This window comes from Molothrus aeneus, chromosome Z (genome assembly GCF_037042795.1).
Source record: "Molothrus aeneus isolate 106 chromosome Z, BPBGC_Maene_1.0, whole genome shotgun sequence".
Lineage (NCBI taxonomy): Eukaryota > Metazoa > Chordata > Aves > Passeriformes > Icteridae > Molothrus > Molothrus aeneus.
In genome coordinates, this window is record NC_089680.1 from 72054008 (window position 1) to 72079525 (window position 25518).

General features: G+C 42.0%; 1 protein-coding gene across 1 annotated transcript; it reads right to left on the reverse strand.

Annotated features, from left to right (window-relative positions):
• Positions 1-1863: 1863 nt before the first annotated feature.
• On the reverse strand, positions 1864-24926 carry LMNB1 (lamin B1). The gene is made up of 11 exons (XM_066568785.1): positions 24466-24926; positions 15731-15887; positions 14928-15053; positions 13760-13930; positions 12260-12385; positions 9462-9682; positions 7305-7530; positions 5234-5338; positions 4673-4792; positions 3861-3974; positions 1864-2651 (listed from the first exon to the last, which is right to left on the reverse strand). The coding sequence occupies exons 1-11, from the start codon at positions 24813-24815 to the stop codon at positions 2610-2612; spliced, it is 1758 nt and encodes a 585-aa protein (XP_066424882.1). The 5' UTR covers positions 24816-24926; the 3' UTR covers positions 1864-2609.
• Positions 24927-25518: the final 592 nt, after the last annotated feature.

Genomic DNA, 25518 nt, shown 5'->3' on the forward strand with positions numbered 1-25518 from the left:
ATGCCCCAAATGCAGCTTTTCTTTGGGGCTAATCACAGTGTTTTTATCACACAGGAATCCTGTATTTATGCAAACCTCCTAAAAAGAAACCAGGAGATCAGCAAAAGGCTCTGAGCAATAAATGCACACCAAGCAAAACCTGAGATAAAATAGCAAACTTCTGCCATAATCCTGTGATGGAGCTAGTTGAGTATTATAAATAATTAAGTGTCCCAGCCTTTCCTCGATGTCCAGGAAAGGCTAAATAAGCATTCACATCCATCACACTCAGCCTCCACTCCCTTTCTAAAAACCACTGGCTATTATCACTTGTCCTCTCGGGACAGGGGCTTTAAGAGCTTTTATTCTCCATCAACTACTTGATTTCTTTGACTGGAGAAAAATCCTTCATAGTTATCACGTGGCCATTTCTGTAAAAGCAGCAGCATTCAACTTGAAGTACAGATACAGCTTACAGTGCAATATGAATATGAAATGCAGTGTTTCACAGATAAAAAACATCCCTTTCAATCCAGAAACCCCTAAATTAGTATCAAAATGATACACTGATAAGATAAATTTTCATGTGAAAAAATTAAACTAAGACTAGTGTTTAAAATTGCATAATTTATAGAAGGAAATTAATAATTAGCATCTGTTGAGCAGAATTTACTGATTAATTTCTCTGTCCATATTTTGCTTCTGCTTGGACCAATGTGATGGAAAATCATGAACAAGGAAATACAAAGCAAAACCCAATTTTTAGCACAAAACTGCTGTCAACAGCACCATAAACTAATTTGCACCAGTTTTGACTACACTGGGGTTTTTATAATGAACACTGAAAAAAAAATAATGCAGTTCACAGGTTTGCTGCACAGATCAAACCACTTGTTTCCTAAATTCCTCATCTGTTTCTTACAGGAGTGAGTGTATTTGAGCAGAAACATTTCTGGTAAAATGTTTATCCAGCTGCAAGCAGTAAATTGCTAAAGAGTTTTCAGCTGCAGGAGGATGCAGTTTGTATCTAATGCCAGAACCAACGATGATCAAGTTATGGAAGTTGCAGGGAAGTGCAGGAAGTGTTGCTGTACCAGTATTAAAAAAGAACAAGCAAAACAAGACCTCCACCTTGTGGCAGCATGTTTCACAGTTGTGTTTCCCCACACTCCCTTCTTCTAATTTACAGTAACTCCTGCCACAGCAATGAAAAAAAGGAAGAATTATTCTAAGATCTGCATTTCTCCCACAGTCATCGAAGAACAGGCTCTACAAAAGCTTTAACCAAGAATTTGATCATGCAGGAAGGTTCCTACCATAACTTCAGATTTGTACATCAACTCCTCCCTTTCTACCTTCTGCTGGCACATGGTTGAAATTCCACCAGAAAAGGGCTTATCCAAGGTGAAAGACATGTTTAAAAAACCTTAATTTTGCCATGAAAAAAAAAAAGTCCAGTCAATTAAAAAAAAAATTCTAATCGATTTCCAAAATTCTGTCTGGGCATTTAAAACAATAAATTCAAGCTATGTCAAAGATAACTATTTTACAGCACTTCTAAATTTCTCTTTATGTTACTGTGCTTGCTCATATTTGCTTAGGCTGGTACTTGCAGGATGCAGTCAAAGCCAGTCCAGTAAGAACAGAACCATGAGCCAAGATAAGCACAAATGCAACAGAGTGTGAATAAAGCTCTGAAGAACTGATTTTATAAATGTGAAGCAGTATCAGTCATTATTCAGAAGAAATCTTTGCACACCTCAAATGCTACTGTTCCATTTAATGGATGTTTCTTCAGCTTCAAAGCCCATCAAATTTCAAGGATTCAACACTCATTCAACTTTTAGCTCAGTTCTAGAAAGAAACAAATTCCAAAAACTGTACTCGGCAGCACAGACATACTTTATTAAAATGTTTTTCAGACATTGGAATAATGTGAAAAGGACAGAAAAACTTTCAACATTGGCAAAATTACAACTGTTTCCCATACAAATGTGGACTAGACCTCTAGAGACTTTGTTTTGTTACTAAAAATTGTAAACAAGTAAGGCAATCCATATTAAAACAGCTTTCTAATTTGTTAGAAAAAAAACACATAAGAAAATTTAAGCTGGTAACACTATCTTAACAACACAGCTACAAGGTGTAACATGAATCCTCTTCCAGAATTAGGAACTCTAAACCAATCCCCAACAGCACCTAAAATACAAAGAGGTTGTAGCAACTAGTCTAGAGTGGTATAATCTAAAAAAATCGATCCCCAAAACACACTGGAATATTCCTACTCCAGCAAGGTTTCAATGAAGAGAGACTGGTGTATGAATCTGAGAGAGAGAGAGAGAGAGGAGCATCAGCTGGATTCTCCTTGTCAGGAGCTAACAGCTCACATCCTGCAAGGAAGTCGAGATGCTTGTGACAAACCTTCCTTTTTCCTTTGTTTTTCTTTTATTTATTTATTTATTTATTTTTTTATTTTTTTATTTTTTTTCTCAGTGGCAGAGGAAGTTTAAGGCCATCAGACTCGTAGCTGTAAAAATTCACAGACAGGAAAATAACGTTGTGCTTCTCAGAAGGCTCTGTTCTGCAGGCAGGGGTTACCACGGCTGGAGGAGCCCGGAGTGGCAGGAATTTCACATGACCACACAGCTTCTGTTGGATGCCCTTTGCTCTGCCTATTGAGAACAGGGAGAACCATTTTAAACAAAAAAAACCAACCAAACAAAAAACAACAACAACAACAAAAAAAAAAACCCAGGAAAAAAAACCCCAAAAAACCAACAAACTACCCAGCAGCAAAATGCTAAAAAAATGCTTTTCTACTCAAAAGAATCTACTGTGCTTTTTAATATATACTTTTAAATAAGTAAATATTAATTTTATAGGAATTATATATTAATTATAATACACAGTATATATTGATTACGTATTAATTATATTCATTCTATATTAATTACCTATATTCTATATTAATTATTATTAATTATTATACCAAACATAATTAATGATATATTTATATATAATAAATGATATATTTAAATATTTAATGATACTTAAATTATATATTATTATATTTAATATATAATTAAATTTATATATATGTATATGTATATACATACGTATATATACACACATATATATACACATATACATATATATACACACACACACTTTTTAATATATGAAATTATTGGCCTGGCAGGGTACAAACAAGAGTCAGCAAAGCTGTACAACTTATTTTACCCTGGAATTAAAACAATGTTACATGTCCTTTCCTGTTGAGGAGTAATAGAGGTCAGGCACCAGAAAAATACAAATAATTGCCATATTTGAATTAGGGAGCATAAAGAAGAACCTTGTGAGGTTGTATATAATAAATATAACATTGTCCTCCTTTTTTTTTTTTTTTTTGGTCTTAGAAACTTCATTTTTTCAGCATGCCAGGCACATTTTCTCTCAAAGAGTTTTCAAATCTCAAATTATCTCTATCAGAGAAAATACGTGAATATAAGACACTAACATGACTTTCTCAATCAGAGATAAAGAGAGATTTAAATTCTGAAAACTTTAAGTAAATTTAGCTGCTTAAGCCAAGCTTTACTATAAATTTGCATGGGGGGAATCTTAAGAGGAACAGAGTTTAAGGGGAAAAAAAAATCCCCATATCTTAAACTTTAAAAAAAATGTACTTGTCTGCAAGAGGCTATGTTAGGCAATATTTTGAAAAAGACAGCCCCATGCTTTCCTTAATTAGTGATTAAAAAATAAATAAAATAAAAGAACATCCACACTGGATATTTTATTTTATTTTTTTTAAGAATTCATTACTTATATCTCAATTTTTTTTCAACATAAATAATCTTGTTAGCCCTAAAAGAAAATACCTGCTGATGGTAAATGTCTTCCTCGTTCAGAGCTTCAGCTACTTCTTCCTCAACTTCCTCATCTTCCCCTTTACGTGCTGTTGTTTTGAACACAGTGCTTCTCTGAGCAACCTCCTGCAAGACAGTTTTAAGACTTGAACTCTTCAAAACAACAACAACAACAACAACAAAAAATTTCCCGTTTCTCACCTGCTCAAGACTTTTGAGAAATGAAAGCTCCAGCTGCTGGGAAAACTACTTGTACTCATTTTGTTTCTACACTTCTCAAGTATTGGTCATAAGCAGCTTAGTTTTAAATATCTTAAAGATTAAATTGACTGTTTCTGACAACACAGTCATCAGGTTCTTCCAAAATCTGATTTTTTTCATATATATTTAAATATTTTCTTTCATTTGCAGCATGTCTCAGTAATTATCCCACCCCAAGTTTTACTAACTCCTCATTGCTTCATGTGGATTTCACTGTGGGATCCCCCACTCCTCATAAGCACACAGGCTTAAGAAAAACTGACTTAGAAGACAAATCACTCAAGAATTTACCAAAAATTTCTTTTCAAGGCACTGCCCAGCTCCTGCCATGAGGAAGGTGCCTGAACATGTAGTTTTTTCACTATTTAGACTCAATACAGAGTGAAAAAAAAAATCACAGGCTTCAGTAGAGGCATTTCTAAACTGCAGCTAGTTCTCCAAAAGGAGAAAACTTTACCTAAAAACCGCTGCAGTGCATTCCTGCATGGAGCCCTCATCTGAATCCTTGTAGGTGATGCCACCTACAGAGAAAAAAAATCCCACACAGATCTGAGGTTCTTTACCTCTCCCTGAGAATTTTTCAGCACAACTTTCACATCTTCGCCAGTGCCCCAGGAATTCTGGTTCTTCCAGATGAGGTCAGTGGGAGGGCTCGCAGTTACTCCAGCATTTGCAGCCCAGATCTGACAACAGAAGTCACACAGGAACATTTTTTTGTCAGTCTTACCACACTTCCAAATTCAATTAGCGTATTTAATTTAGCAGTATTTCAATGTATTTCGTTTCACAGTGATGCTGTGAATCCCTTCCAGTGAGGAAAGCCAAGCATCTCCCAAAGTTTTGCACAATAAAACACATGTGTTTTTAATGCAGGGACTTTAGAATATGCAATATATGTAAAATTTTCACCTGCACATGGTGAAAATTAGTGCTTCACTCAGAAAATTCTGAAAAACACCTCTGTGTTAGTTATCCCAGTAATAAACACAACGAATGCCCAACACAAACACAGGTGATAACTTCCTGAGAACATACAGAGGAAGGACGAAACTAAAAATCCTTTTGTCTTTTTCACCCACAGAAGTTGGCCTCAAGTCCATTTCAAGCGAAACTTGACCACTTACTGTAACAGTCTGGCCTGCCTTTAGTACATATCTTGAGGTATATCTGTAACTTGCAGAAGTGTCTCCTATTTTTCGGATCATCTCCCAGCCTCCCATAGGTTGATCCTAAAAAAAAGGAGAGGAAAAAGAAAAAAATTTAGTATTTCCATCAGCATTCATTTTTCTGCTATGCATGTAGTGTGTTTTATCTTTAAGGCTGTGACACACAGACAACTGTCAGTGAAGGGGTTTATTATCACTTGATCTTCAGCATGGAATTAGAATAATTTTAGGTTAATTTATCTTACCTCTTATTTGAAGTTAAAGCTTAATACACTCTGCTTTTGAGTTCTGATGTTAACTTAACTAATGTTTATGATTTGCATCAGTTTTGTTATCACTTGGTTCAGAGAAATACATATTAGTAATAGGTATTAAATATTAAAATCCCCTTACAAATATTTATTGTTTTTTGAAGCACAGAATGGCAAGCAGGCTTCCTAGAAAACAAAATATTGCTGTTAGTACTCCTGAAATATTTTTACATATGCACACTTGCCACCGCATACACCCTATATTATTTTTTTTCCTATCAGCTACTTGAAAAGTGTAAACAAATCATATACAGGTCATCTTTAAAGAATGACTGCTTCAAAACAAGAGCAGGTATTTTTTAAATTCAAAGCAAGTGTTTTTTCAACTCTCCCACAAACACAGGTTCTGATCATTCAACAGTTCCCACTGTCAGTTAAAATTATCTAAAATAAACAATCATATAATTCAATGGATGCTGACATTCAGTTTGTCATTGCACCACAACATACCATACTTAGAGAGGATTTTATAAATTTTTAAAATTTATTTATCTATATAAACTGTCAAAACGCTCATGAATATTCCCCAAGTACAGTTTATTACACAGCACTACAGGGAGTTGCTCAAATATCCAGACCCCCTAGAAAAGTACTAAAAACATGAACCACCCATGGTTACTGGGAACAAAACTGATGCTTCTCCTTCCTTATGAAACAAGGGATGTGCAGGGAAATTAAATAAAAGTTGGGGGGGCGGCAAAAATCTATGTGTTAAACGAGTATTTGTGTGTGGGGAAGCTCAAAAAAAACCCTCAAAAAAGCAAAAAAAAAAAAAGGCAGGTTCTGACTCACCAGAAACAGTTTTTGACCTGGCTGAATTGAGTCATCTACAGACTGAAGTGTCTAGACCAAGAGAAATGTCAAGGTTTCTTGAATTCACTAAACGAAACCATCGCTCCCCAGGTGTGGTAATTACAGGTAATTAAAACCCACATTATCACTGTCTGGAGGAGCCTGTCCATATCCTCACTGATTAGAGGGGAATGGGACACTTGGAACCAGGCCAGCTCATTGCAACAAGATGCCTTTTAGTGAAGATAAAGGAGGGAAATGTGCTGTATGTAACAGCATCATTTTGAGGGCAAAATAAGGAAGTGATTATTATTTATCAAAGGGTTCTTCATTTGTGTAGGTATGTGTACCCTTCCAATACATATTCTAACCTATTCACAGAATCGTATCATCTCAGTGGTCACTGTAACAGTAGCTTTGGCATGGGAACTGAGGGCTCATGAAATTGTGGGTGCAGCCAAGGAAGAAGAAAAACCATGATTTAGGAAACCTCTATAGAGATACAAAGGACATTAGCAGTTAATTTTATCTAGACCTTTATTCTGCATCTCTGTTTATTTATTTTGAGCCTTTTTAAGGCAGAGAAAGTGCTGAAAAGGCTTCTAAAGCAGCCTGTGTGTCTGCTTGCAGCATTTCTGATCAGGAACAATGTCATCTGTAAAGTTTTACAGGTGCATTACTCGCAAGGCAGACCGCAGAAGTGCGAGGTAACGATTTGGTGGACAGGCCACCTTGCAGTAAAACAAAAGCACCAGAAATCCTTGGGGAGAAGTCACCATCAATCCAGATCAGTGTGTGAAAGCTTTCTTTGGGAAACACCAGTTCCTTAATGCCACAAGCTCTGGGGTCAAAGTGAATGAAGCCTGGGAGCTGCGAGGGCACCGAGGACGCCCTCAACTCGGGGACGCGTGTGGTCGCTTCCAAACCTGCTCAGAGGTGTTCTTCAAGCGGATGAACTTCCCATCCACGTCTATCTCCTCGATGGACACGTTCCCCGTGGCAGAGGCAGAGTGGGAAATGGTCACGCTGCTGCTGGCTTCGGACTCCTCCACGTCAATCCTCTTCCTCTTGCCGCCGGCCGTGCGGACGCTGCGGCTGGACGAGGCACGCGAGACGGTCACCCGCGAGGAGGGGCTGGGGGAGAGCTTCAGCCTGATGTGGGAAAGGGAGAAAACACACACACACACACATCACATCAGGGAAGAGGAGGCTCAGGGAGGGACCTCCCCGCTCTCCACAAGTCACTGGCAGGAGGGTGAAGTGAGGTGAGGGTCGGGGTGCTCTCATGGGGAATGTGGGACAGAGTGAGAGGGAACAGCTGGAGCTGGGACACATGGGATGGTGTGCACTGGGTATCAGGAGGAATTTCTTCACTGAAAAGGCAGTCAGGCTTTGCCCAGGGATGTGGTGGAATCATCATCCAAACATCCAACATCCATGCGTTTCCACATGGAAACATGTGGATGTGGCATTTGGGGACATTGGGGCACTTGGGTTTAGTGCTGACCACGGCAGTGCCATGTCAACAGATGGATTTAAATCTTTCACTTTTTCCACCTTTTTTTTTAAATAAACTTCCTTCCATCTCCTCTTCTTCCCATAGATTGATACAGCAGCATAGTAAACAAAGTATGTTACATGAAGAAGTGAAGGCTGAAGTACTGAAGAGGTGAATAAAACGTTGTCAAACAGCTGATTAATGTTCCTGGAGCACAGAATACTGATGGATTACTACATTAAGAGCATAAAAGCATTTCTGTGCATTTGTTGAAGACTACAAAGAAACAAAAACCCTAGGGAGACTTAAGCCACTGTGTGAAATTAATGCAAAAATCCCCACAGTTGAGAAGAATCAGCAGAGAGTAGCTCAGAACACAGTGAAGAACAAAACCGCTTTAAATGACAGTTGTGACAGAGGTGAAAATTCTCAGTACTAGAAGAACTCTGAGGCCAGATGTGGAAAATGCAGCTGGCTGATGAGCTGGGCAACAATGGCTATGAGTTTATTAAAATTATTCTATACTTAGAGGAATTTGGGTAGCAATTATATAACCCTGCAATTAATTTTGCAGAAGAATATTAAGCACAGTGCCAAGCAGGGATACAATGACAATTCCTTACTTCTTCTCTGCTGGACCTGAAGGGGGAAAAGGAAGGGGGAAAAGGAAGGGGGAAAAGGAAGGGGAAAAAGGAAGGGGAAAAAGGAAGGGGAAAAAGGAAGGGGAAAAAGGAAGGGGAAAAAGGAAGGGGAAAAAGGAAGGGGAAAAAGGAAGGGGAAAAAGGAAGGGGAAAAAGGAAGGGGAAAAAGGAAGGGGAAAAAGGAAGGGGAAAAAGGAAGGGGAAAAAGGAAGGGGAAAAAGGAAGGGGAAAAAGGAAGGGGAAAAAGGAAGGGGAAAAAGGAAGGGGAAAAAGGAAGGGGAAAAAGGAAGGGGAAAAAGGAAGGGGAAAAAGGAAGGGGAAAAAGGAAGGGGAAAAAGGAAGGGGAAAAAGGAAGGGGAAAAAGGAAGGGGAAAAAGGAAGGGGAAAAAGGAAGGGGAAAAAGGAAGGGGAAAAAGGAAGGGGAAAAAGGAAGGGGAAAAAGGAAGGGGAAAAAGGAAGGGGAAAAAGGAAGGGGAAAAAGGAAGGGGAAAAAGGAAGGGGAAAAAGGAAGGGGAAAAAGGAAGGGGAAAAAGGAAGGGGAAAAAGGAAGGGGAAAAGGAAGGGGAAAAGGAAGGGGAAAAAGGAAGGGGAAAAAGGAAGGGGAAAAAGGAAGGGAAAAAGGAAGGGGAAAAAGGAAGGGGAAAAGGGGAAAAGGGAAAAAATTTAAAAAATATTAAAAAGAAAAGATAGATAAAAAAAGATTAAAAAAAGAGAAAAAAATTTGAAAAAGAAAAAGGGTAAAGGGTGTTTGCTGCCTTGAGAGCTGGTCTGATAATCAGTGTGCTTGGTCTCTTGGTGACTTAGAACTGTGTGAGATAGGAGGGGGCAAAAACAGTGCTTGGAAAGCAGTCAAGCACCACTAAAAACTGCTTTTTACCAGAGAAAGAGACAAGAAAAGCACAGGGATAACAGAGACACCACCTCCTTGCCATGTCCTTCCCTACCTCTCCTCTTCACCCTCCAGCAATTTCCGGTATGCATTGATCTCCATGTCAAGTGCCAGTTTAACATCCAGGAGTTGCTCGTAGTCAGTCAGCTGCTCCTGCATCTGATTTCTTATCTCTGCAATTTCCTTCTCCTTCTCTGCCAGGGTTTTGCGGCAGTTTTCCTGCTCCTGGGCCAAGCTGCTCTCCAGCTCCTGGGCTCGGTCCTGCCACGCTCTGGACTAGAGGAAAAGCATTGAAAACATCAGTGGTGGTGCAGAGGAAAGCCCATGCAAGCCTCCACGTGCTCCTCCTCTGCAGTTCAGGCAACACCAAATTCAAAATAATAGAAGTTATGTCCTCCCCTGAGTTCAAACTCACCCGTGTGTTCAACTTCCTCCTTTCCAACCCACCTACTACAAATGTAAACACCTCAAATTCCAGTGAAACTTGCAACATCCTTGGGAAAACAACTACTTTGCAACGTTTTTCTGAGGTCTGACAATATGCTACTGCACTTGGATTTACTCAGGAAAGAAAAACTGAGCTCAAGAGTTTAAGTTTTTAACATGTGCCAGACAGGAAAAAGAGCACGGTCCTAAGCTGCACCAAGGGAAGGTTTAGTCTGGACATTAGGACAGATTTCTTCACCAAAAGGGTGGTTAGATATTGGAATGGGCTGCCCAGGGAGGCAGGCAGAGGAATCACCACCCCTGGAGGTGTTTCAGTGCTCTGTATTTTCCAGATGTCTGCTCTGTGCTTTGGCTTGGTGCTGCCAATCCTGAATTCTGGGAGGCAGCTCCCCTCACGGAACAGGGGTTGTTGTCAGTGCAAACCTGCCTGCCTACCCCTAAAGCCTCCAAGGCTTGCTCAGAGTGTGGTGATAAGCACTCCTTGAAGAAATCTGATTTGTCTCCTGCTTCAAAAATTCCATCAGGCCGGCATATCTTAAAAGTGTACACCCAGAATGGAATGCTTATCAAAGAAAGCCCAAAATGATGGCAAGCTTTGGGGTTTCCATAAGCATGTTTTCTTCTGTTTCACAGCCCCTTGAGATTCAATTTTTTTTTTTTAAATTAAGGAGCAGACAGACGAACCAATGCCCCATAATCACAAAGTTTGTTATGCATGCATCCAAATTTAGGAAGTCACCACATATTCCAGAGACAGAGAGGAGAGGGAGTCTCCATGTCTGAAACAAGGGACCAGTATAACTGGTTGTCAATGCTGAGAGCCAGATAAGGAATTTAATAAATGGAGTTTTGTGTCACATGGAAGATCACAGTGGAGTCTATTACAGAGCTCAGTGCTGGCAACTCAAACCAGACCAGCACCAGGATAAGAGATTTCCAAGAAAATAAAATTAACTTAATGCTACTGAAGTGGAAAAAGAAAGTGTCCTGGCTGATTACACTAATGCTACCATAAAAAAAAAAAACCACCCCAAAACCATAGCAAAAAGGTTTCTTTGGCAGAAAATCACAGTCAAAATGACAGAAGTTGATTTTCCCTGAAATTAGCAACAAACACTTGTGCAGTTCAGAAGAAGCAAGTCCTCTGAAGCAAGCTGTCACTCCTGAAGTCACAGAACAGAGGCAAATAACTTAAAAAAACTGTTGACTGAAGCCCCAAAAGATGAAAGTAATCTAAAGGCAGAAATAAGATCTAAGTGGCCAAAATTTTCCATCCAACTCCTGTGGAACCTCATGCACATTCATTACGTCACCTGATCTTTTCCAAAGACTAACCTGTCTAGATAAAAGGAAAACTAGGAAGACTCTTACTAGTATCTGCCAATTTATTTGGAAAATAAGGAAATAATATCCCCCACATTTGTATTTTTCACTAGAAATACACAGAGTTTTGATGTCCTATTAGAGTCTACTGTACGGGAGGAATAAAATTCAAAATGTATCACAGAAAGGATTGAACAGTACTAGTATTTTATATTAATAAAATTATAATTATAATTTTTATTATAATTATATTTTATTATAATTTTTATTTTATAATTATTTTTTAATTATAATTTATATTAATAAAAATGTTTAAATGTTTAGTTGCATTTTCGATTGAGTTATAAAAGGTTACTGCAGAACCTCCCTCCTAACTCTTCTGATTTTCATTCTGGATTTCCCACTGCAGTGCACACAATGTTACAAACAGGCCAGTACTGAACATATCACTTGTCATGCATTATGTCATACTTCTCTGGGTGTGATGTATGCCCTCTGTGATCTAGGAATAACCAATTTCTGCTCGAGGGCCTGCCCTACAGATGGCTTAAGCACAGTTATTTAATGTTTTGACTCAGTCTCACATTCCTAATCTGGGCAAGATCTTGTCGTTAGTTTTGGTTTTTTTTAGATGTCTGGATCTAGGATGAAAAAAGCCTCCAAATTCCAGTTCTGGCTTTGAATGTTGCTTTGTAGAATTCTACATTAGGCTGGTCCAGTCAGTATTAAGCTGCTCAGAGCGTCAAGAACATTTAATAAACATTTGTCTAAAATTGCCTCATCTCTCCACAAAAAATTTCACAAAAGCCAGTTAACAGTACCCCATTTCAAACACTGGCTCTACAGCAGAATACTACACACAGAAAAAGAAAATAAAGTTTGTCAAAAGGAGACAAATCCTTAAAGAATTCGAAAAAGCACAGAGCAGGAGGAAAGAAGATGAACTCCGGTCATGACACTGAACAAACTTAGGGGAAAACACACCTTTAATACAAAAAACAACAAATGTAACAGGAAGAAAAGCCCTTTAATCCAAAACCCAACACGTGTAAATAGCAGGAGCGAGGAGGCAGAGCTGGATACCTCTTTCTGGAGGCTGGTGATGTGGGAGGACAGGTTGTCGATGCGCATGCGGCTCTCGTTCAGCTGCTCCCTGATGGTGTTGGCTGCAGAGCTGCTCATCTCCGAGGACAGCCTGGCACTCTCCAGCTGCAGGGCACCAAAGTGAAGACATCAGTTTCGGAGTAACTTTCACCAGAAGAAGGAATGAATCACCAAAAACCCACAGGCCACGCTAAGCCACCCGAGTTCCTCTCTGCAGCTCCGACGCACTGAAACGTTTCTTTCTTTAGGGCTAAAATGTGGTTACCATGTTGGATTGCCCTGCCTGGAATTCCAATTCTCTGAATATTTACTTTAGGATTAAAACTGTCCCTTGTAGACATTACTGAAACTGAGCTACTGAGCTCCATTTTCATGCTGGCTAAAGTTTATTTAATACACTTAAATGTTTATTTAATATGCTTTAGCTTCTTCTTAGTGAAGAAGCTAAACTGAAATGACCAGGTCTCTAAAAAGAGGCAAACTTGTTAACTTTCAGGCAATATAAGCAAACTGGTACCAGTACTACAGTCCTAAACCACTATTGTTTCATTCTATCACTTCAAACTTGAACAGTTTTACTTTTATAAAGTAACTAAATCGTTCCTGCTTAACATTACCACACTCACTTGAGCTACACCACACATTTATTGAACTTGATGACGATGATGTAAAGCAACCTCACTTATTTTTTTAACTAAGTTTCCAAAAATACAGAGAATTATACCTGATGATAAAGGCCAAGGAAGCAATGAGAGGTTGCATTTTTGGCTAGACTGTATTTTAAATCATCTTTTCCAAGCCAGATTGAAGGCCTGGAGATAAGCACGCTGAAAAGATCAAAACCAATGCTAATAAATTCAGTTTATATGAACTTTTCTGATGTAAAATCCATCTCACTTTGCTTTTAAAAATACTAACTGCAACAAGCACAGCCACAGAAACCAGGTTCAGTTGAGACATCAGGGTGCCTCCTGACATAAATGCTGAGTAACAGCAGAGGAAGGAAATGATGATGTCTAACTGATTTCAGATTTCTGCCCAGATGAGTGAAAAACAGAAGTTACAGAGCATTGTAAAACTTCCCCATGTTTTGTACAGGCTCAGAGGACTCTATTTTCTGTCTTCTCAGCAAGCCCCATTATTAGTTTTTATACAAACCATGGGACACCTTATTAATCATTGCTCAGTATCATGCTTAACAATTCAAACATTTTCCCTGAATTCACAGCAATCCCAGCATTAATCACTTTTCCCCCCAGACCACCTTCACACAGTGCTTCCTTCCCTTCTGCTGCTGTACCTGATGAGGCTTAAACCTGCTCCCAAAGCGAGATGTGAAAATGCAAATCCACACCCAAACCCATGCTAATTCCAAACCCAGCTCCCTAACAAACACCTCCGAGCCGCCAGCAATTACGCTATTAAGCCAAACAAAAACAAAGTAACATCAAACAGCTGTGTGAAAAACATTGTTCTCACTTTGGAATGGTAAGTCTCTTCCAGCTCTTCCTTGTAGAGCTTCACTTGCGCATCGTGCTGCTCTCTGATCTCGTGGAGGGCCTGGGCCAGTTTGTGCTCATACTCAATCTGGCGCCCAGAATCGACCTCCACCAGGCGAGTTTCATGCTTCCTTCTTGTCTCATTGATTTCCTGTGAGAGCCAGAGAAACATGCTAACACTCGGGAAATACGGGACAAAAAAGTTCCAGGAGGCTATCCTGTTGAGTGGGGAGTAATGCTGTAGTTAGGTTCCAGTATCAGATTATTCTGGCATGAAGCTTTTGGTAGAAATGGTTCTCCCCAGTCTTATTTTGCAATAGCTAGTCATTAAAATAAGAGCCAGGATACCAACAACATTTTTTTTCTGAGAGTTCTCTGAACTTTCAACAAATGCACCTCAGCATCATCAGATTTTGGAAATATATCCCTCCTTTCTTGAGGTATCTCGTGTGCTTCAACAAAATCAAATTACTGTGAAATAACAGTCACCCCACTTTCCCCATTTACTTGTGTGCTTGCCTGTGCTTTCTCTGGAAAGAAAGGGATTCCAACAATGAAACAAAGCTGAAAATACTTCTAGCAAGAAAAAGCACACGTGGAACAAAAGACAGTATGGTTAAGTACATTTGTTACTGCCCTAGGGTCCCTCCTGGGAAGACTCAAATGCCACAGGTGAAAGGGAGGGTGGCAAGACAAAGTTCTAAGAGACAACTATTCCTCCTCTTTTCTTTCCATGATTCAAAAGCATCCTATTAGAAAGGTTTGAAAATAAAAACATTGCAGGTCCAGAGCACCTGTTTGAGTCTCCCTCTACTTTATTTCTTATAACGGGATTATGTGGGAAATTACTAACCTTTCTCATTAATAAAAGAAGATATGTGCATTGCATACCATGATCAGAATTTATGATGAAACAACATGATACATAAAGTTATTTTGCCACAAGGATTCAGAGCTAAAATCATTTTTCCTAGAAAAAAGGAAATTAGAAATCTTCATGCCAGAACAGAGGTGAACCCTACTCTGAGTAGGAGTTCAGACAACTTGCAGAGGTACCTCCCAACCTATATTATTTTTCCTATTCTAGAATTTCCCACACCAGTTGCCTTCTTCTCTTTAAAAATGTTAATTCTTGAGGCTAAATTTACCTCCTCATACATATTTTTACGGAATTCCAGGTCCTCAATGAGGCTCTGACAACGGTTCTCAAGGTCCACTTTCTGCAAGGTTTCGTTTATAAGCTGGTCCTTGGCAGCAGCTAAAGAAGCTTCAAGCTTTAAGAAATAAAAAATCAACACAAAAATTATGCAGCAGAACTCACAAAATGGCCAAAGCCTCACAGAATTACAGCTAACTACACATTAAGCTTTAACTTCACAATCAAATACCAGTATTTATCCCAGTAATATTATATATCACACTTACACACTCTTGCAGTTGCTTATACAAGTGAGTTCGATATTTTTCACATTCGTAACTGGCATTAAAATTGCTACCTAATAATTTTCCTTACAAATCAATTTTTAGTACATGGAAAACACCAGTTTCCTTGTCTCCACAACTCATCTTCTTGAGGTGGTGATGCTCGAGATTACAAATCTAAAGGCTAACAAAACTAGGACAAGAGGTTTTTCTCCTCATTGTTCCAGTAGAACATCCAGAACCAGAGGCAGGAACAAAAGGGGGACAGAGAGAAATTGTTATTTGTCACTTATTATCTGTTCTTGTGAAGTCAATCTGCCCCCCAAAACACTTCTGGAAAGTGTCAAGTGTACTTTGAGTCTTGATCTGCTTTCTTCCCCCTAAGTAACATCCCTCATATTTTCAGCATCTTCAATTTTAAGAGCTCTCTCAGCTCTTAAGTTATATTTCATCAGAATGGCAGCTCATAATACAGAAAAGCACCTCACTCGCTAAGAGAACCTGATGGTTAGATATCTTTTCTTCTCACCCCTCTAATTTGATCTTTCAAGTCTTCAACTTCTCCCTCCAGGCTTTTCTTGTCACCAAGGGCTGTGGCCAGTGCAGCTTCTTTAGAATTCAGGGCTGCTTCAAACTCACGAAGTTTGACCTGGGCTCCGTTGAGGTCAGATTCCTTTTTTGCATAGCTGGAACAAACCAGAGAAAGATAAGTCGCAAGAAAACCTAGAAATGCCTGGAAAAAGGTTGCAAGAAAATCTAGAAATGCCCCCAAAATAGACTGCTGGCTAATAAAGCAATCTGAATCTTGAACTTGAGAAACACCTGTCAAAAACATTTTGTGTTAGCTAAATTTACTGGGCTTGTGCAGCAACCTTCAAAAATGGCAAAGCTCCACAGACCCAAATCCTTCTATACAATATAGATCCTGTCTATATCTGCCATCATAGAAATTACACTGGTGCAGAGGTGATTTCTTTATGAAGGCAAGCACAGAAGATTTTCAAATTACCTTGAAATTAGTTTTTGTGTCTTGACAAGCAGTCAAGCATTTTCTAGATGTTTATCTCCTAAACCAGAATATTCAAACAGAGAAATCAAACAGGGGGGAAAAGTAATGTCACATAAATACAAGTTTTTTATCCACAAATAACACAGTAACAGGCTACTATCAAAAACAGGAGAAAGGAAACCTATATTCAAGAATCAAAGTGTTTCTTGTCCTTAGATGGCACAAGCAGCCATTAAATGTGTAACAAGTTCTTCAACCTTGGAGTTCATTATTTTTCTGCCTGGGATATCCACATTTGTCTATCAAGGGCAGTAGCAAGCAGAAGTCCTAGATGGTTTTAATAGAACTATGAATGTTTAAAGGAATGGATAGATTGAGGCTCAATAATATGAGAACTGGCATATCCTTCTTCAGTTCTTATGCTTTTCTTCCCAGACATTAAAAAAAAACAAAAAAAACCAAAAACAACACAACAAAAAACCCCCAGAATTAACAAGATGATGTGCAGAAAATTGGATAAATTGAAATTAAATTAAAATTGGATAGATTCAGAATACATCCACTACTCTTTTTAGTCACTGTAAGGTTTATAAGACACAACAGCAACGCATCTCGACAAAATGAGACCTAACGCAAAATCAACACAATTTTAAAAGGAGACACCCCTCAGCTTTAAAAAAATTCCTTTTTTTCCCCCCAAGATTACCTGCACTCATCATGCTCAGGAGAGGTGCATGCACATAGAGGGATGCAGGAATGGAATGCCTGTCTGGAGGGTTCAGCACCACAGCCACACCACATGGCAGGGGCTTTACGCAACAGACTTAGCGCTCCTTAATCCCGATCCCGTGGGATTAGCACCTGCTCCCCCCACGGCATCCAAGGGCCAGGCTGGGAGCCCCTGAGACACACAAAAACACTCTCCTCTGCACTCAGCTGCTTCCTCCTGCTCAGCACTCCCCACTGCCTTAGTGGGATTTCACTCCTCAGACCCACAGCCGGATCCAGCGCTCGGACAAAAACACAGGATTTAGGGTTTGGGCACTCCTGTTTCCAGCTCTCTGCGTTATTCCCTAGAGGTTCTGACCTGTCCTTCCTCTTTCACTCAGGCATGTTGGGACTTCAGTGTGCAAGGAAAGTGTGCAGCACAAGAGGTAAAAGAAGGAAGGGAAGGTGTGTTGCACATCTGTACAAAAACACATCTGTAAAAAACCCCAATCCCTCCATCCTCCTATTAGGAAGTATGAGGGTCCACAGCAGACATTTCTTGCTTGATGACTTCTGGGATAAAAGCTTTTATCAAAACAGGAAGAAGCTGCTTCTCCCATGCTGAAACCAAGCCTACTAAGTCAGACCCTGAAATGAGAAATTTGCAGAGCTACAGATAGTGTGCTGCTCCCCAAATTATCCTGGACTCTGAAACAGAGAGATTCCCCAAAATGTGCCACTATCCAAAGTGTGTGGATACCTTAAAACTTCTTGGATCTTAAATTATTTTAATGCAAGTACCTTTTTAATGCATTTACAGACTGAAAGGCAGCTGAGAAGAGCATTCTTGCCACGCATCAGCAGAGAAAAAAGGGTATTATAATAAAATACACTAACAACAACAACAACATGACTAAAACCCAGTGTAGTACCTGTACCACAAAGAGTATTACCAGTTAGATCAGCCCTTCCTGGCTTGTTTGCAACAAGACTGTCTGTGAAGCCACACTATAATTTAATGCAACAAAAGCCACAGCAGGGGGGGTGGTGGGTGGGTGGAGAATTAAAATTAAGCACTATTAGTTGTTAGTGACATGAGCTGTCTAACTATGAGACAGCTCATCTGAACACATTCTCAGAGAGAAAACAGAAACCAGAGCTCAACACTTCAAACGCTGGAAGCCAGATGAAATCTCAGCAACTCAACAGTGTCATCCCAGCCCTGAAGGGAATTCAGGAAAGGAGGAAAAGATCAGAAAAGCCTCTGTGATTTATAAAAACAAACACCAATGTATACAACACATACTTCACCCTTACATCCATTAATTTTGAGCAGGAAAAACTTCAGCCTCTTGACAATAGCTGGCTTCTTCCTCCCCAGAGAGCCAAAGCTACATCTGAATACAGCAAATGAAAAAACCTCAAACACCTTCCTGTTGCAGTGTTCAGAAATTACCTAGAACTGTGCTCCTTTTCAAGTAGTTTGACTCATGAAAGGAAAATAAGAGCAAACAAGTAATTGCTGACTTGCATCTTTTTCAAAGAAGCAGTTTGGTTTTCTCTCTTTTGACTTCAAAGTGCGTGGATCTCCTTATCCATGGAATTTGTTTACAGCAACCTAGAATTTCCCGTCATCTCCTTAAACATCTTGCTAAGTTAATAGAAAAGCCATACAAAAAACCCTCATCTAAACAAAAACCCCACAGAAATAATTTTCTAGCTGAACTGACCATCTGGAGCCAGACAAACCACACACCTAAATGCAAGGCAAGCAGTCAGCAGCCAGACCTTGAGAGGTGTAATTCAAAATTTCGTTTGAAAGTGACCAAGTGCAGGATGCCACCAGCCTACAGCAGATTCTTCTCACCTCCCACACCCCACCCACTCTTTTCTGCAGCTACTTAAGAGCCTGATCACCAAGCTAAGCATTACCAACATTAACCAAACCCTCCTCGAAAAGCATGGGCTTTCAGCCAAGTCGTGACATAGATACACACGTGTTGCCATTCCTGATAATGCAACCTATATTTAGACCCCTATAAAATTACATTTACTGCACAGTGGGTTGGTTTTCTGCTCCACTTGTAGATAAATATGAAAATTAAAATAAAAACACCCAACTACAGTAATGAATTTTTGATGTTTTATTTAGCTAGCAGTCAGTTTCCCACATTTTTCTCCCATGGCAGACAAAATGCTAAGGCTGTATTTTGCAAGAAAGTGACTTAAATAACACAAGAAGCACCTAAGAGCATTCAAATTTTCGATTAGAGACCAACATAAAAGTAAGAGAAACTGGACAAGTTTGGCTTTCCTGTAAATAAATATATGTAATGTTGTTTCAACCTTGTGTCTCATGTTACCCATTTTATTTAAATGTTTGCAACCAACAACAACACATCATCTCTGGCCACATACTGTTCAGCTGTGACCCTGCTTGAAGTCACAAATCCAACCTGAAGCTCACGGTCATCTGTGTGAACCCCATTTTAAGCAGAAACTACACACACGAGCCACTGCCCACTACCCTGTCCTCATCACATGTCCACGTATTTGAGACCAAATAATTATGTCCCACACTGCACAGAAGACATGCTGACTTCAGAATATAAATTCTTACATTTCACTGGCTCGGATTATTTTGCAACAAGTCAACCACCCCACTCCTTTCCCCTCTGGGTGCTCTATGGTAGACATCCAAACAGCAACAGATTTCAGATTAAAGCTCTGAATGAAGTTCCAATCTTTGCCTCCCTTTTCAAGATCACCTACAACAACAAAAACACGCCTAAAAAAAAAAAAATTCAAGTCAGCTTCCTTTCCAGCTCCTCACAGCACATATGTGCCCTGGAGAAGCCTGGAACAGGTGTCACATCTTTGCCTGCACCAACACCACATGGTTCTGTGTAGCTGCTCAGGGTACCAGCTGCAGAGTGCCACACACTTGCACAGTAATTCAAGCCACGGGCTGATGGGAAGCTGTTCCTGATATTTATTTTACTGCCTAATCTCAGTGCAAAAATGTACTTCGGAGTGTGGATGGAAAGGAAGGCCAACTGGAGATGCAAAGCCAGCCAGATAAATTATCTCTTTGATGTTTAAAATTAAAGTTGAACTCCTTGCCATAATTTCATTTGCTATTAATGCTTGCACTCAACAAAACACCTGAAGACAAAAAAGGAAGATTAAGTCCTTTACCAACACCTTCAATAAAACACAGAATTTCCTTCGAAGTTACTTTAATCACATTGTCTCTCCTCTTCCAGGAGAGCAGATGTCCCTCAACACTGGCAAAGTGCCACAGTGAAACCCCAGCCTGCCAAAGACAAATGCAAACAATGGGTTTCCTAAATTAACTGGAGTTAACACCAGCTTACACCCCCTAAAGAACACAATTTCCTCACAGGACCAACATGGGCAAGTCCAGCCGGGGATTTTTGACCTGCTGTACATTGAATTAAGTCCCCATTGCAAGCATTCTTAGAAGCAAATTTTCTTTATCTTGGAAACCACTTCCACCAGTGGAAAACTGTGCTGAAACCTGACCCATCAGCAGAGCCACACAACGCAGCAGCCAGCCCTGGCTTTCTGAACGGCCCTTGTTCAGCAGGACTTGGTGACACAGCTGTGCCAAAATTCACAATGTGCACCCTTGTTAAGTTAATTGCTTCCAGGGACACACGAGACCTTTCTGCCCCCACCATCGTGGCCCAGCAGTTCTCCCTGGTGTGCACTTGTGGCAAAGGATGAGCCCATGACACGTTTCCCCTCAAAAAGCAGAAGCTGTTTTGTCCACTCTTGTAGGATGTGATGGAGCATTTGGGACCTGCTGCTTAAATGGTGGCATTATGACATGCCCAAGGATGACATCCTTCACTGATTTGTATGCCTTGTCTATTTAATCTTTTTCTTGAGAGATATGGAACTTGCAGCAATCTGAACTCCCAGCCAAGGCAACGCTGCTCTGCTGTAGGAAGTGAACTCTTACCTAAAAATAACGGGAGTTGTTACCCCAAAATAATTTGTTGTTAATTGTATCATCACATATTTTGAGACTTCATGGTCCTGCTACCTACAGGCAACCTTTCAGCTTTATTGCCCACGAGCAAGTCCAGCAGCTGGAAATCAATATGCACAGACATTTTTTCTGTGGAGCTACTGCTGGTGTCTGCCACAGCCCTTGACTGGCAAAAGTGTAGCAGTCACAATTAATTACACAGTTTATTTAAAGGACAGAAGTAGAGGCATGTGTCTACAACAGCCAACACCAATGGCAAAGCATACAGTACAGTCTTGTCTAACCACTAATGAGAAAATAAATTGGAAATACTGTGAAATTTGTACTGTCTCTCAATTCTTTCTCAAACTATGAAAGAGAGACCTTCCTCTCCTCCACCTCCCAAGAGCTCTCCAAGAATTCTATACACCCAAACTCAAATTACAGGGTTTCTTCCCCCAAGTCTTAAGACACAGAGATTTATTTTCCTTTATCTCCATTCTCCCCATCACAAGCTTCCTACTTACAAAACTATGAGTATCAGTTTCCCATCCCCTCTCCAAAACAAAAATAGGGAAGCTCTTTTTTTCTTAATCTCACTTTTTTTCACCCCTAGTTCTTTTAGAGATTACCAACTTTGAAGTATCAAGTTAATAGAAAAGCCATACAAAAAGTATGTATGAAGTATCAAGGGAAACCTTCATATTTTTGCTAGAGCAGAACCCATGGCTGCATGGCAAGCACTCTAGGAGAGCATTCAACAAATCTGCTATATATAGGAGTGTAAACAAATGCAATTTTCTTGAGGGATTTGAAGTATGAGCAGAGCAAGCTTTTTGGTGCATCACACCATATAGATGGCACTGAATTCAGCAAATCCAACAAATAGGCGACTGGAGCTTTAATTTTTGTAAAGAAAGAATAAGTGAAGTCCTACAGCACTTCAAGAGTAACCAGAAGCTTGAGATTGGGGCACAAAGAGTGACTGAAAGATGACTGGAATAAAATGGATCAAGCAATTAAGAAGGATGCTGTGCTAAACAGAGGAAATAGAGTTAAACAAGAGTAACACCTGCAAAAATATTCAAGTAACACAAGAAGACCAGCTAGACCATGAATGGTATTGCCCAGCCTCAGATAATCAAGTGGCAAATCATCTTTGCTCCCTCCAGAGACCCAGAACACCTGAAGGGCCATTTCTCCTCCACTAGCTCCCTAAGGAAACAAAGCCATCTCTAATTTGAATTTTATGGCTACCAGAATGCCTAAACCACACAAACCAAATGTGCCAGGTAACTTTTCTTTTTTTTTTTCCCCTTTTTTTTCTGTCAGATCCAAACTACAACATATCACATTTTAACTAAAGCCAGTGCATGCAGCCACTGCAGTTCAGCTTTCAGAGAGGGCAAGGAAAATCCTGCTGAGAACACACATCCTTATCTTACCTTGCAAACCTTTACACTGCTCCTAAGCACACTTGTGCAAAGTGCTTTTAAGAGCATTTTTTTTGTCAGGTTACAATGTGATTTAACAGCTTTAAGAAGCCATGAAGGACCGTGCCCCAGTTCAAGTGAAAAACCCCTCTGCTCCTTTTTAAGGCTTTGCAAATAGAATTACAGATAAGCTTAGATATCCCCAAGATATCCATCTTAGCACTCAAAGAGGACTAAGAAACTGCACGCCCACCGTGAGGTCTGGCAGCACCAAACACCACCAAAGAGCCACAAACAAGTGGAACCCAGGAGCCCCAAACAGCACTAAGTGTTTGTTTTACTAAACCCTCCAGGAGCTCTTGGCAATCAGCACCCCGCCCCCAACAAAACAGGTTTTTGCCAAGCATCACAGGCAAATGCAAGACAGAATATGCAGATGGCCATGCCCACGTTATTAAAGCCTTGGTTCCAGCCACAAAAAGGGAAGCCACCACAGACTGCATCTAGATCCCAGTCCCACGCACGGAGTCCTGTGAGAAGCTGACACAAGAGTGCGTCTTCCTCAATAAAATCCCTAAGAGATGGAAATTCCTGGCTTGACCCCGGAGTCAAGTAATGCTGGTGCCTGTCAGCAGCTACACCTGGCGTTCCCCTATCACTGTCAATGACTACTTTGATTTAAGACTTTCATAAGGCATCAAGAGAGAACCTCAAGAACAACCAGTCTCACTAATTAGAAGCTCACGGTTTTGGTTTTTTTTAAATAACAGGGTCCAAAAGATATCAGAGCTGTCTGCAGACGCGGGAGAACATCAATATGCTGGTTACACATGAAGTATCTTCCTCATCATGAAAAATCAGGGCTGAAAGGGCATTTAAGACACAGTAGCAGAGGAAGAATAACAACCCTGGAGGGTTTTTCCCCCCCCATCCCAATAATGTCACACCTTGTGATTCCAAGGCGAAGGCGCGAATGCCTAAAACTGCAGCAGTCATAAAAATCAAATTGAAGGTAAACACAAACAAGGAACCAAATAACAACTGAATGGAGCCGAGTGTTTAAGAAGCAAAATCTAGTGTCTCAAAATCAGTTTGCTACAAGAGCGGGGATCTTGGCACTGTGCCCTAAAGCCGTCAGTCTGGGGGATGCGTGGATACAAATTCTACCTTTTGTAACATCTGAACATCCAAGAGGGCACACAGAAATTACAGTTCCCTTTGGTTTTAAGCATGATCCATGTATTACCTAGTCAGGTAATACAATATTTTCACATTATGAAGCTAATCTGTTTGCGAAAGGTTCAATTTTTCATCCCGAAGCAGCCTAAGCCTTAAAGACAGCCCCTCTGTCCGTGTAGGGGGAGGTGAATAGTCATGGAATCACAGTGCTAAGGGACTGGAATGGACTCTAAAGCTCTCCCAGTCCCATGTTCCCAAACTAAAGCAGACCATCCCGAGCTCCATCAAGCCTGGCCTGGAACACTTCCAGGGATGGGAGCATCCACAACCTCCCTAGGCAACCTGTGCCAGGACGTCGCCTCCCTCACAGCCAAGATTTCTCCCCGCTATCCCATCTAAACCTGCCCTTCCTCAGTTTAAAGCCGTTCCCACTTTGTCCTATCACCCCGTGCCCTTGTCAAAAATCTCTCCGCAGCCTCCTTTAGTTACAGGGAGGTGCTCTAAGGTCTCCTTTACTCCGGGTAGCAATCAGAGCACTTCACCTCATTTCTTACGCGCCAGCCTCCCCGTACAACCTGTTCCAGCCCACAGTAAGGAACTCCTGCTTAATATCTAACCTGTCTAACAAAACTTCCCCCCTTTTTCCGTCCGCACCGGAGCATCCCGCGGATGCTGCGGGGGCCGGGGCACTCGCTCCCGGCAGGGGCGGCGCTCGGGGCCGGCTCTTCCCGCCGGGGCGGAGCGGCGGCAGCGCTGCCTGTGCCTCCTCATTCATTCCCCCATTCATTGCCGGCCGCGCACCCCCGGCCGAGCGCCGGCGGGACGGGCGGGCGGGCGGCGCGGGGCGCGCCCCGCCGGTGCCTCCTCCGCCGCTCCGCCCGCAGCCCCATCTCCATCCCGCCGTGCCACCGATGCTTCCCGGCCCTTTTCTCCCGCACCTGACCAGCAGCTGCTCGTGCTCGGCGCGCAGCTTGCCCAGCTCGATCTGCAGCTTGGCGCGCTCCCGCGCCGTGTCGTCCAGCGCCCGCCGCGCGTCCGCCAGCTCCGCCTCGTAGATCGCCTTGAGCCCGGTGACCTCGCGGCCCCGCACCTCCTCCCGCTGGGTCACCTGCAGCTGCAGCGTGCTGTTCTCCGTCTCCAGGCTCCGCACCTTGTCGATGTACACGGCCAGGCGGTCGTTCAGCTGCCGCAGCTCCTCCTTCTCCTGCAGGCGGGAGATGCGCGTCGGGCTCTGCGGCATCGCGGCGACGGCTGGGCCGCGGGTCCGCGGCAGCGTGGGCTCGGCCATGGAGCGCCGGCTGGGGGTGAGGACACCAGCAGGGCGGGAAACGGGCGGGGAGCGACGGACAGGCGGACGCGCGGACGGACGAACCGACCGCCGTCGCCTCCTCCTCCACCGGCTCCGCACCGATCCAATATGGCCGCGCGCCCGCCCCGCCGGACCGCGCTCGCGGCCCTCCCGCCCACGTGACCGCGGGCCAGCCAATCGCGAGCCGCTTTCTGCCGCGGGCTAAATTCAAAACCCGCCAACGGCCGGCGGGCGCGCCACTGAGGCCACGCCCCGCCGGGCCACGCCCACGCCCCGCGCGCGTTCCCACCCCTCATTCCCGCCCCCCGTTCCCGCCCATGGCTTCGGACAAAGGGACCCGTGAGCCCGCGTCCCCTCCCGCCGCCCCGCCCGGCGGTCCCCGCACGGGCCGCCCGCAGCGCTCCTCGGCTGGCCGAACGCTCCCGGGGAGAGGCAGTGATTTGGCGGCGTGGCTGTAAATTACAGAATGGCGGGATAAATCAGGCGGGGGTGATGGAGCGCAGCGCACGGCCGGACACCACCCTGTCAACAAGAGCATGGCACTGAGCGCCGTGCAGGCTTTCCGTCAGCACCTCCGGCAAGAGTGAATCCAGTACGTCCCTGGGCAGCCCATTCCAGTGCCTGGACACCCGTTCTAGGAAGAAATTCCTCCTGATGTCCATCCTAACTCCCCCCAGCACAG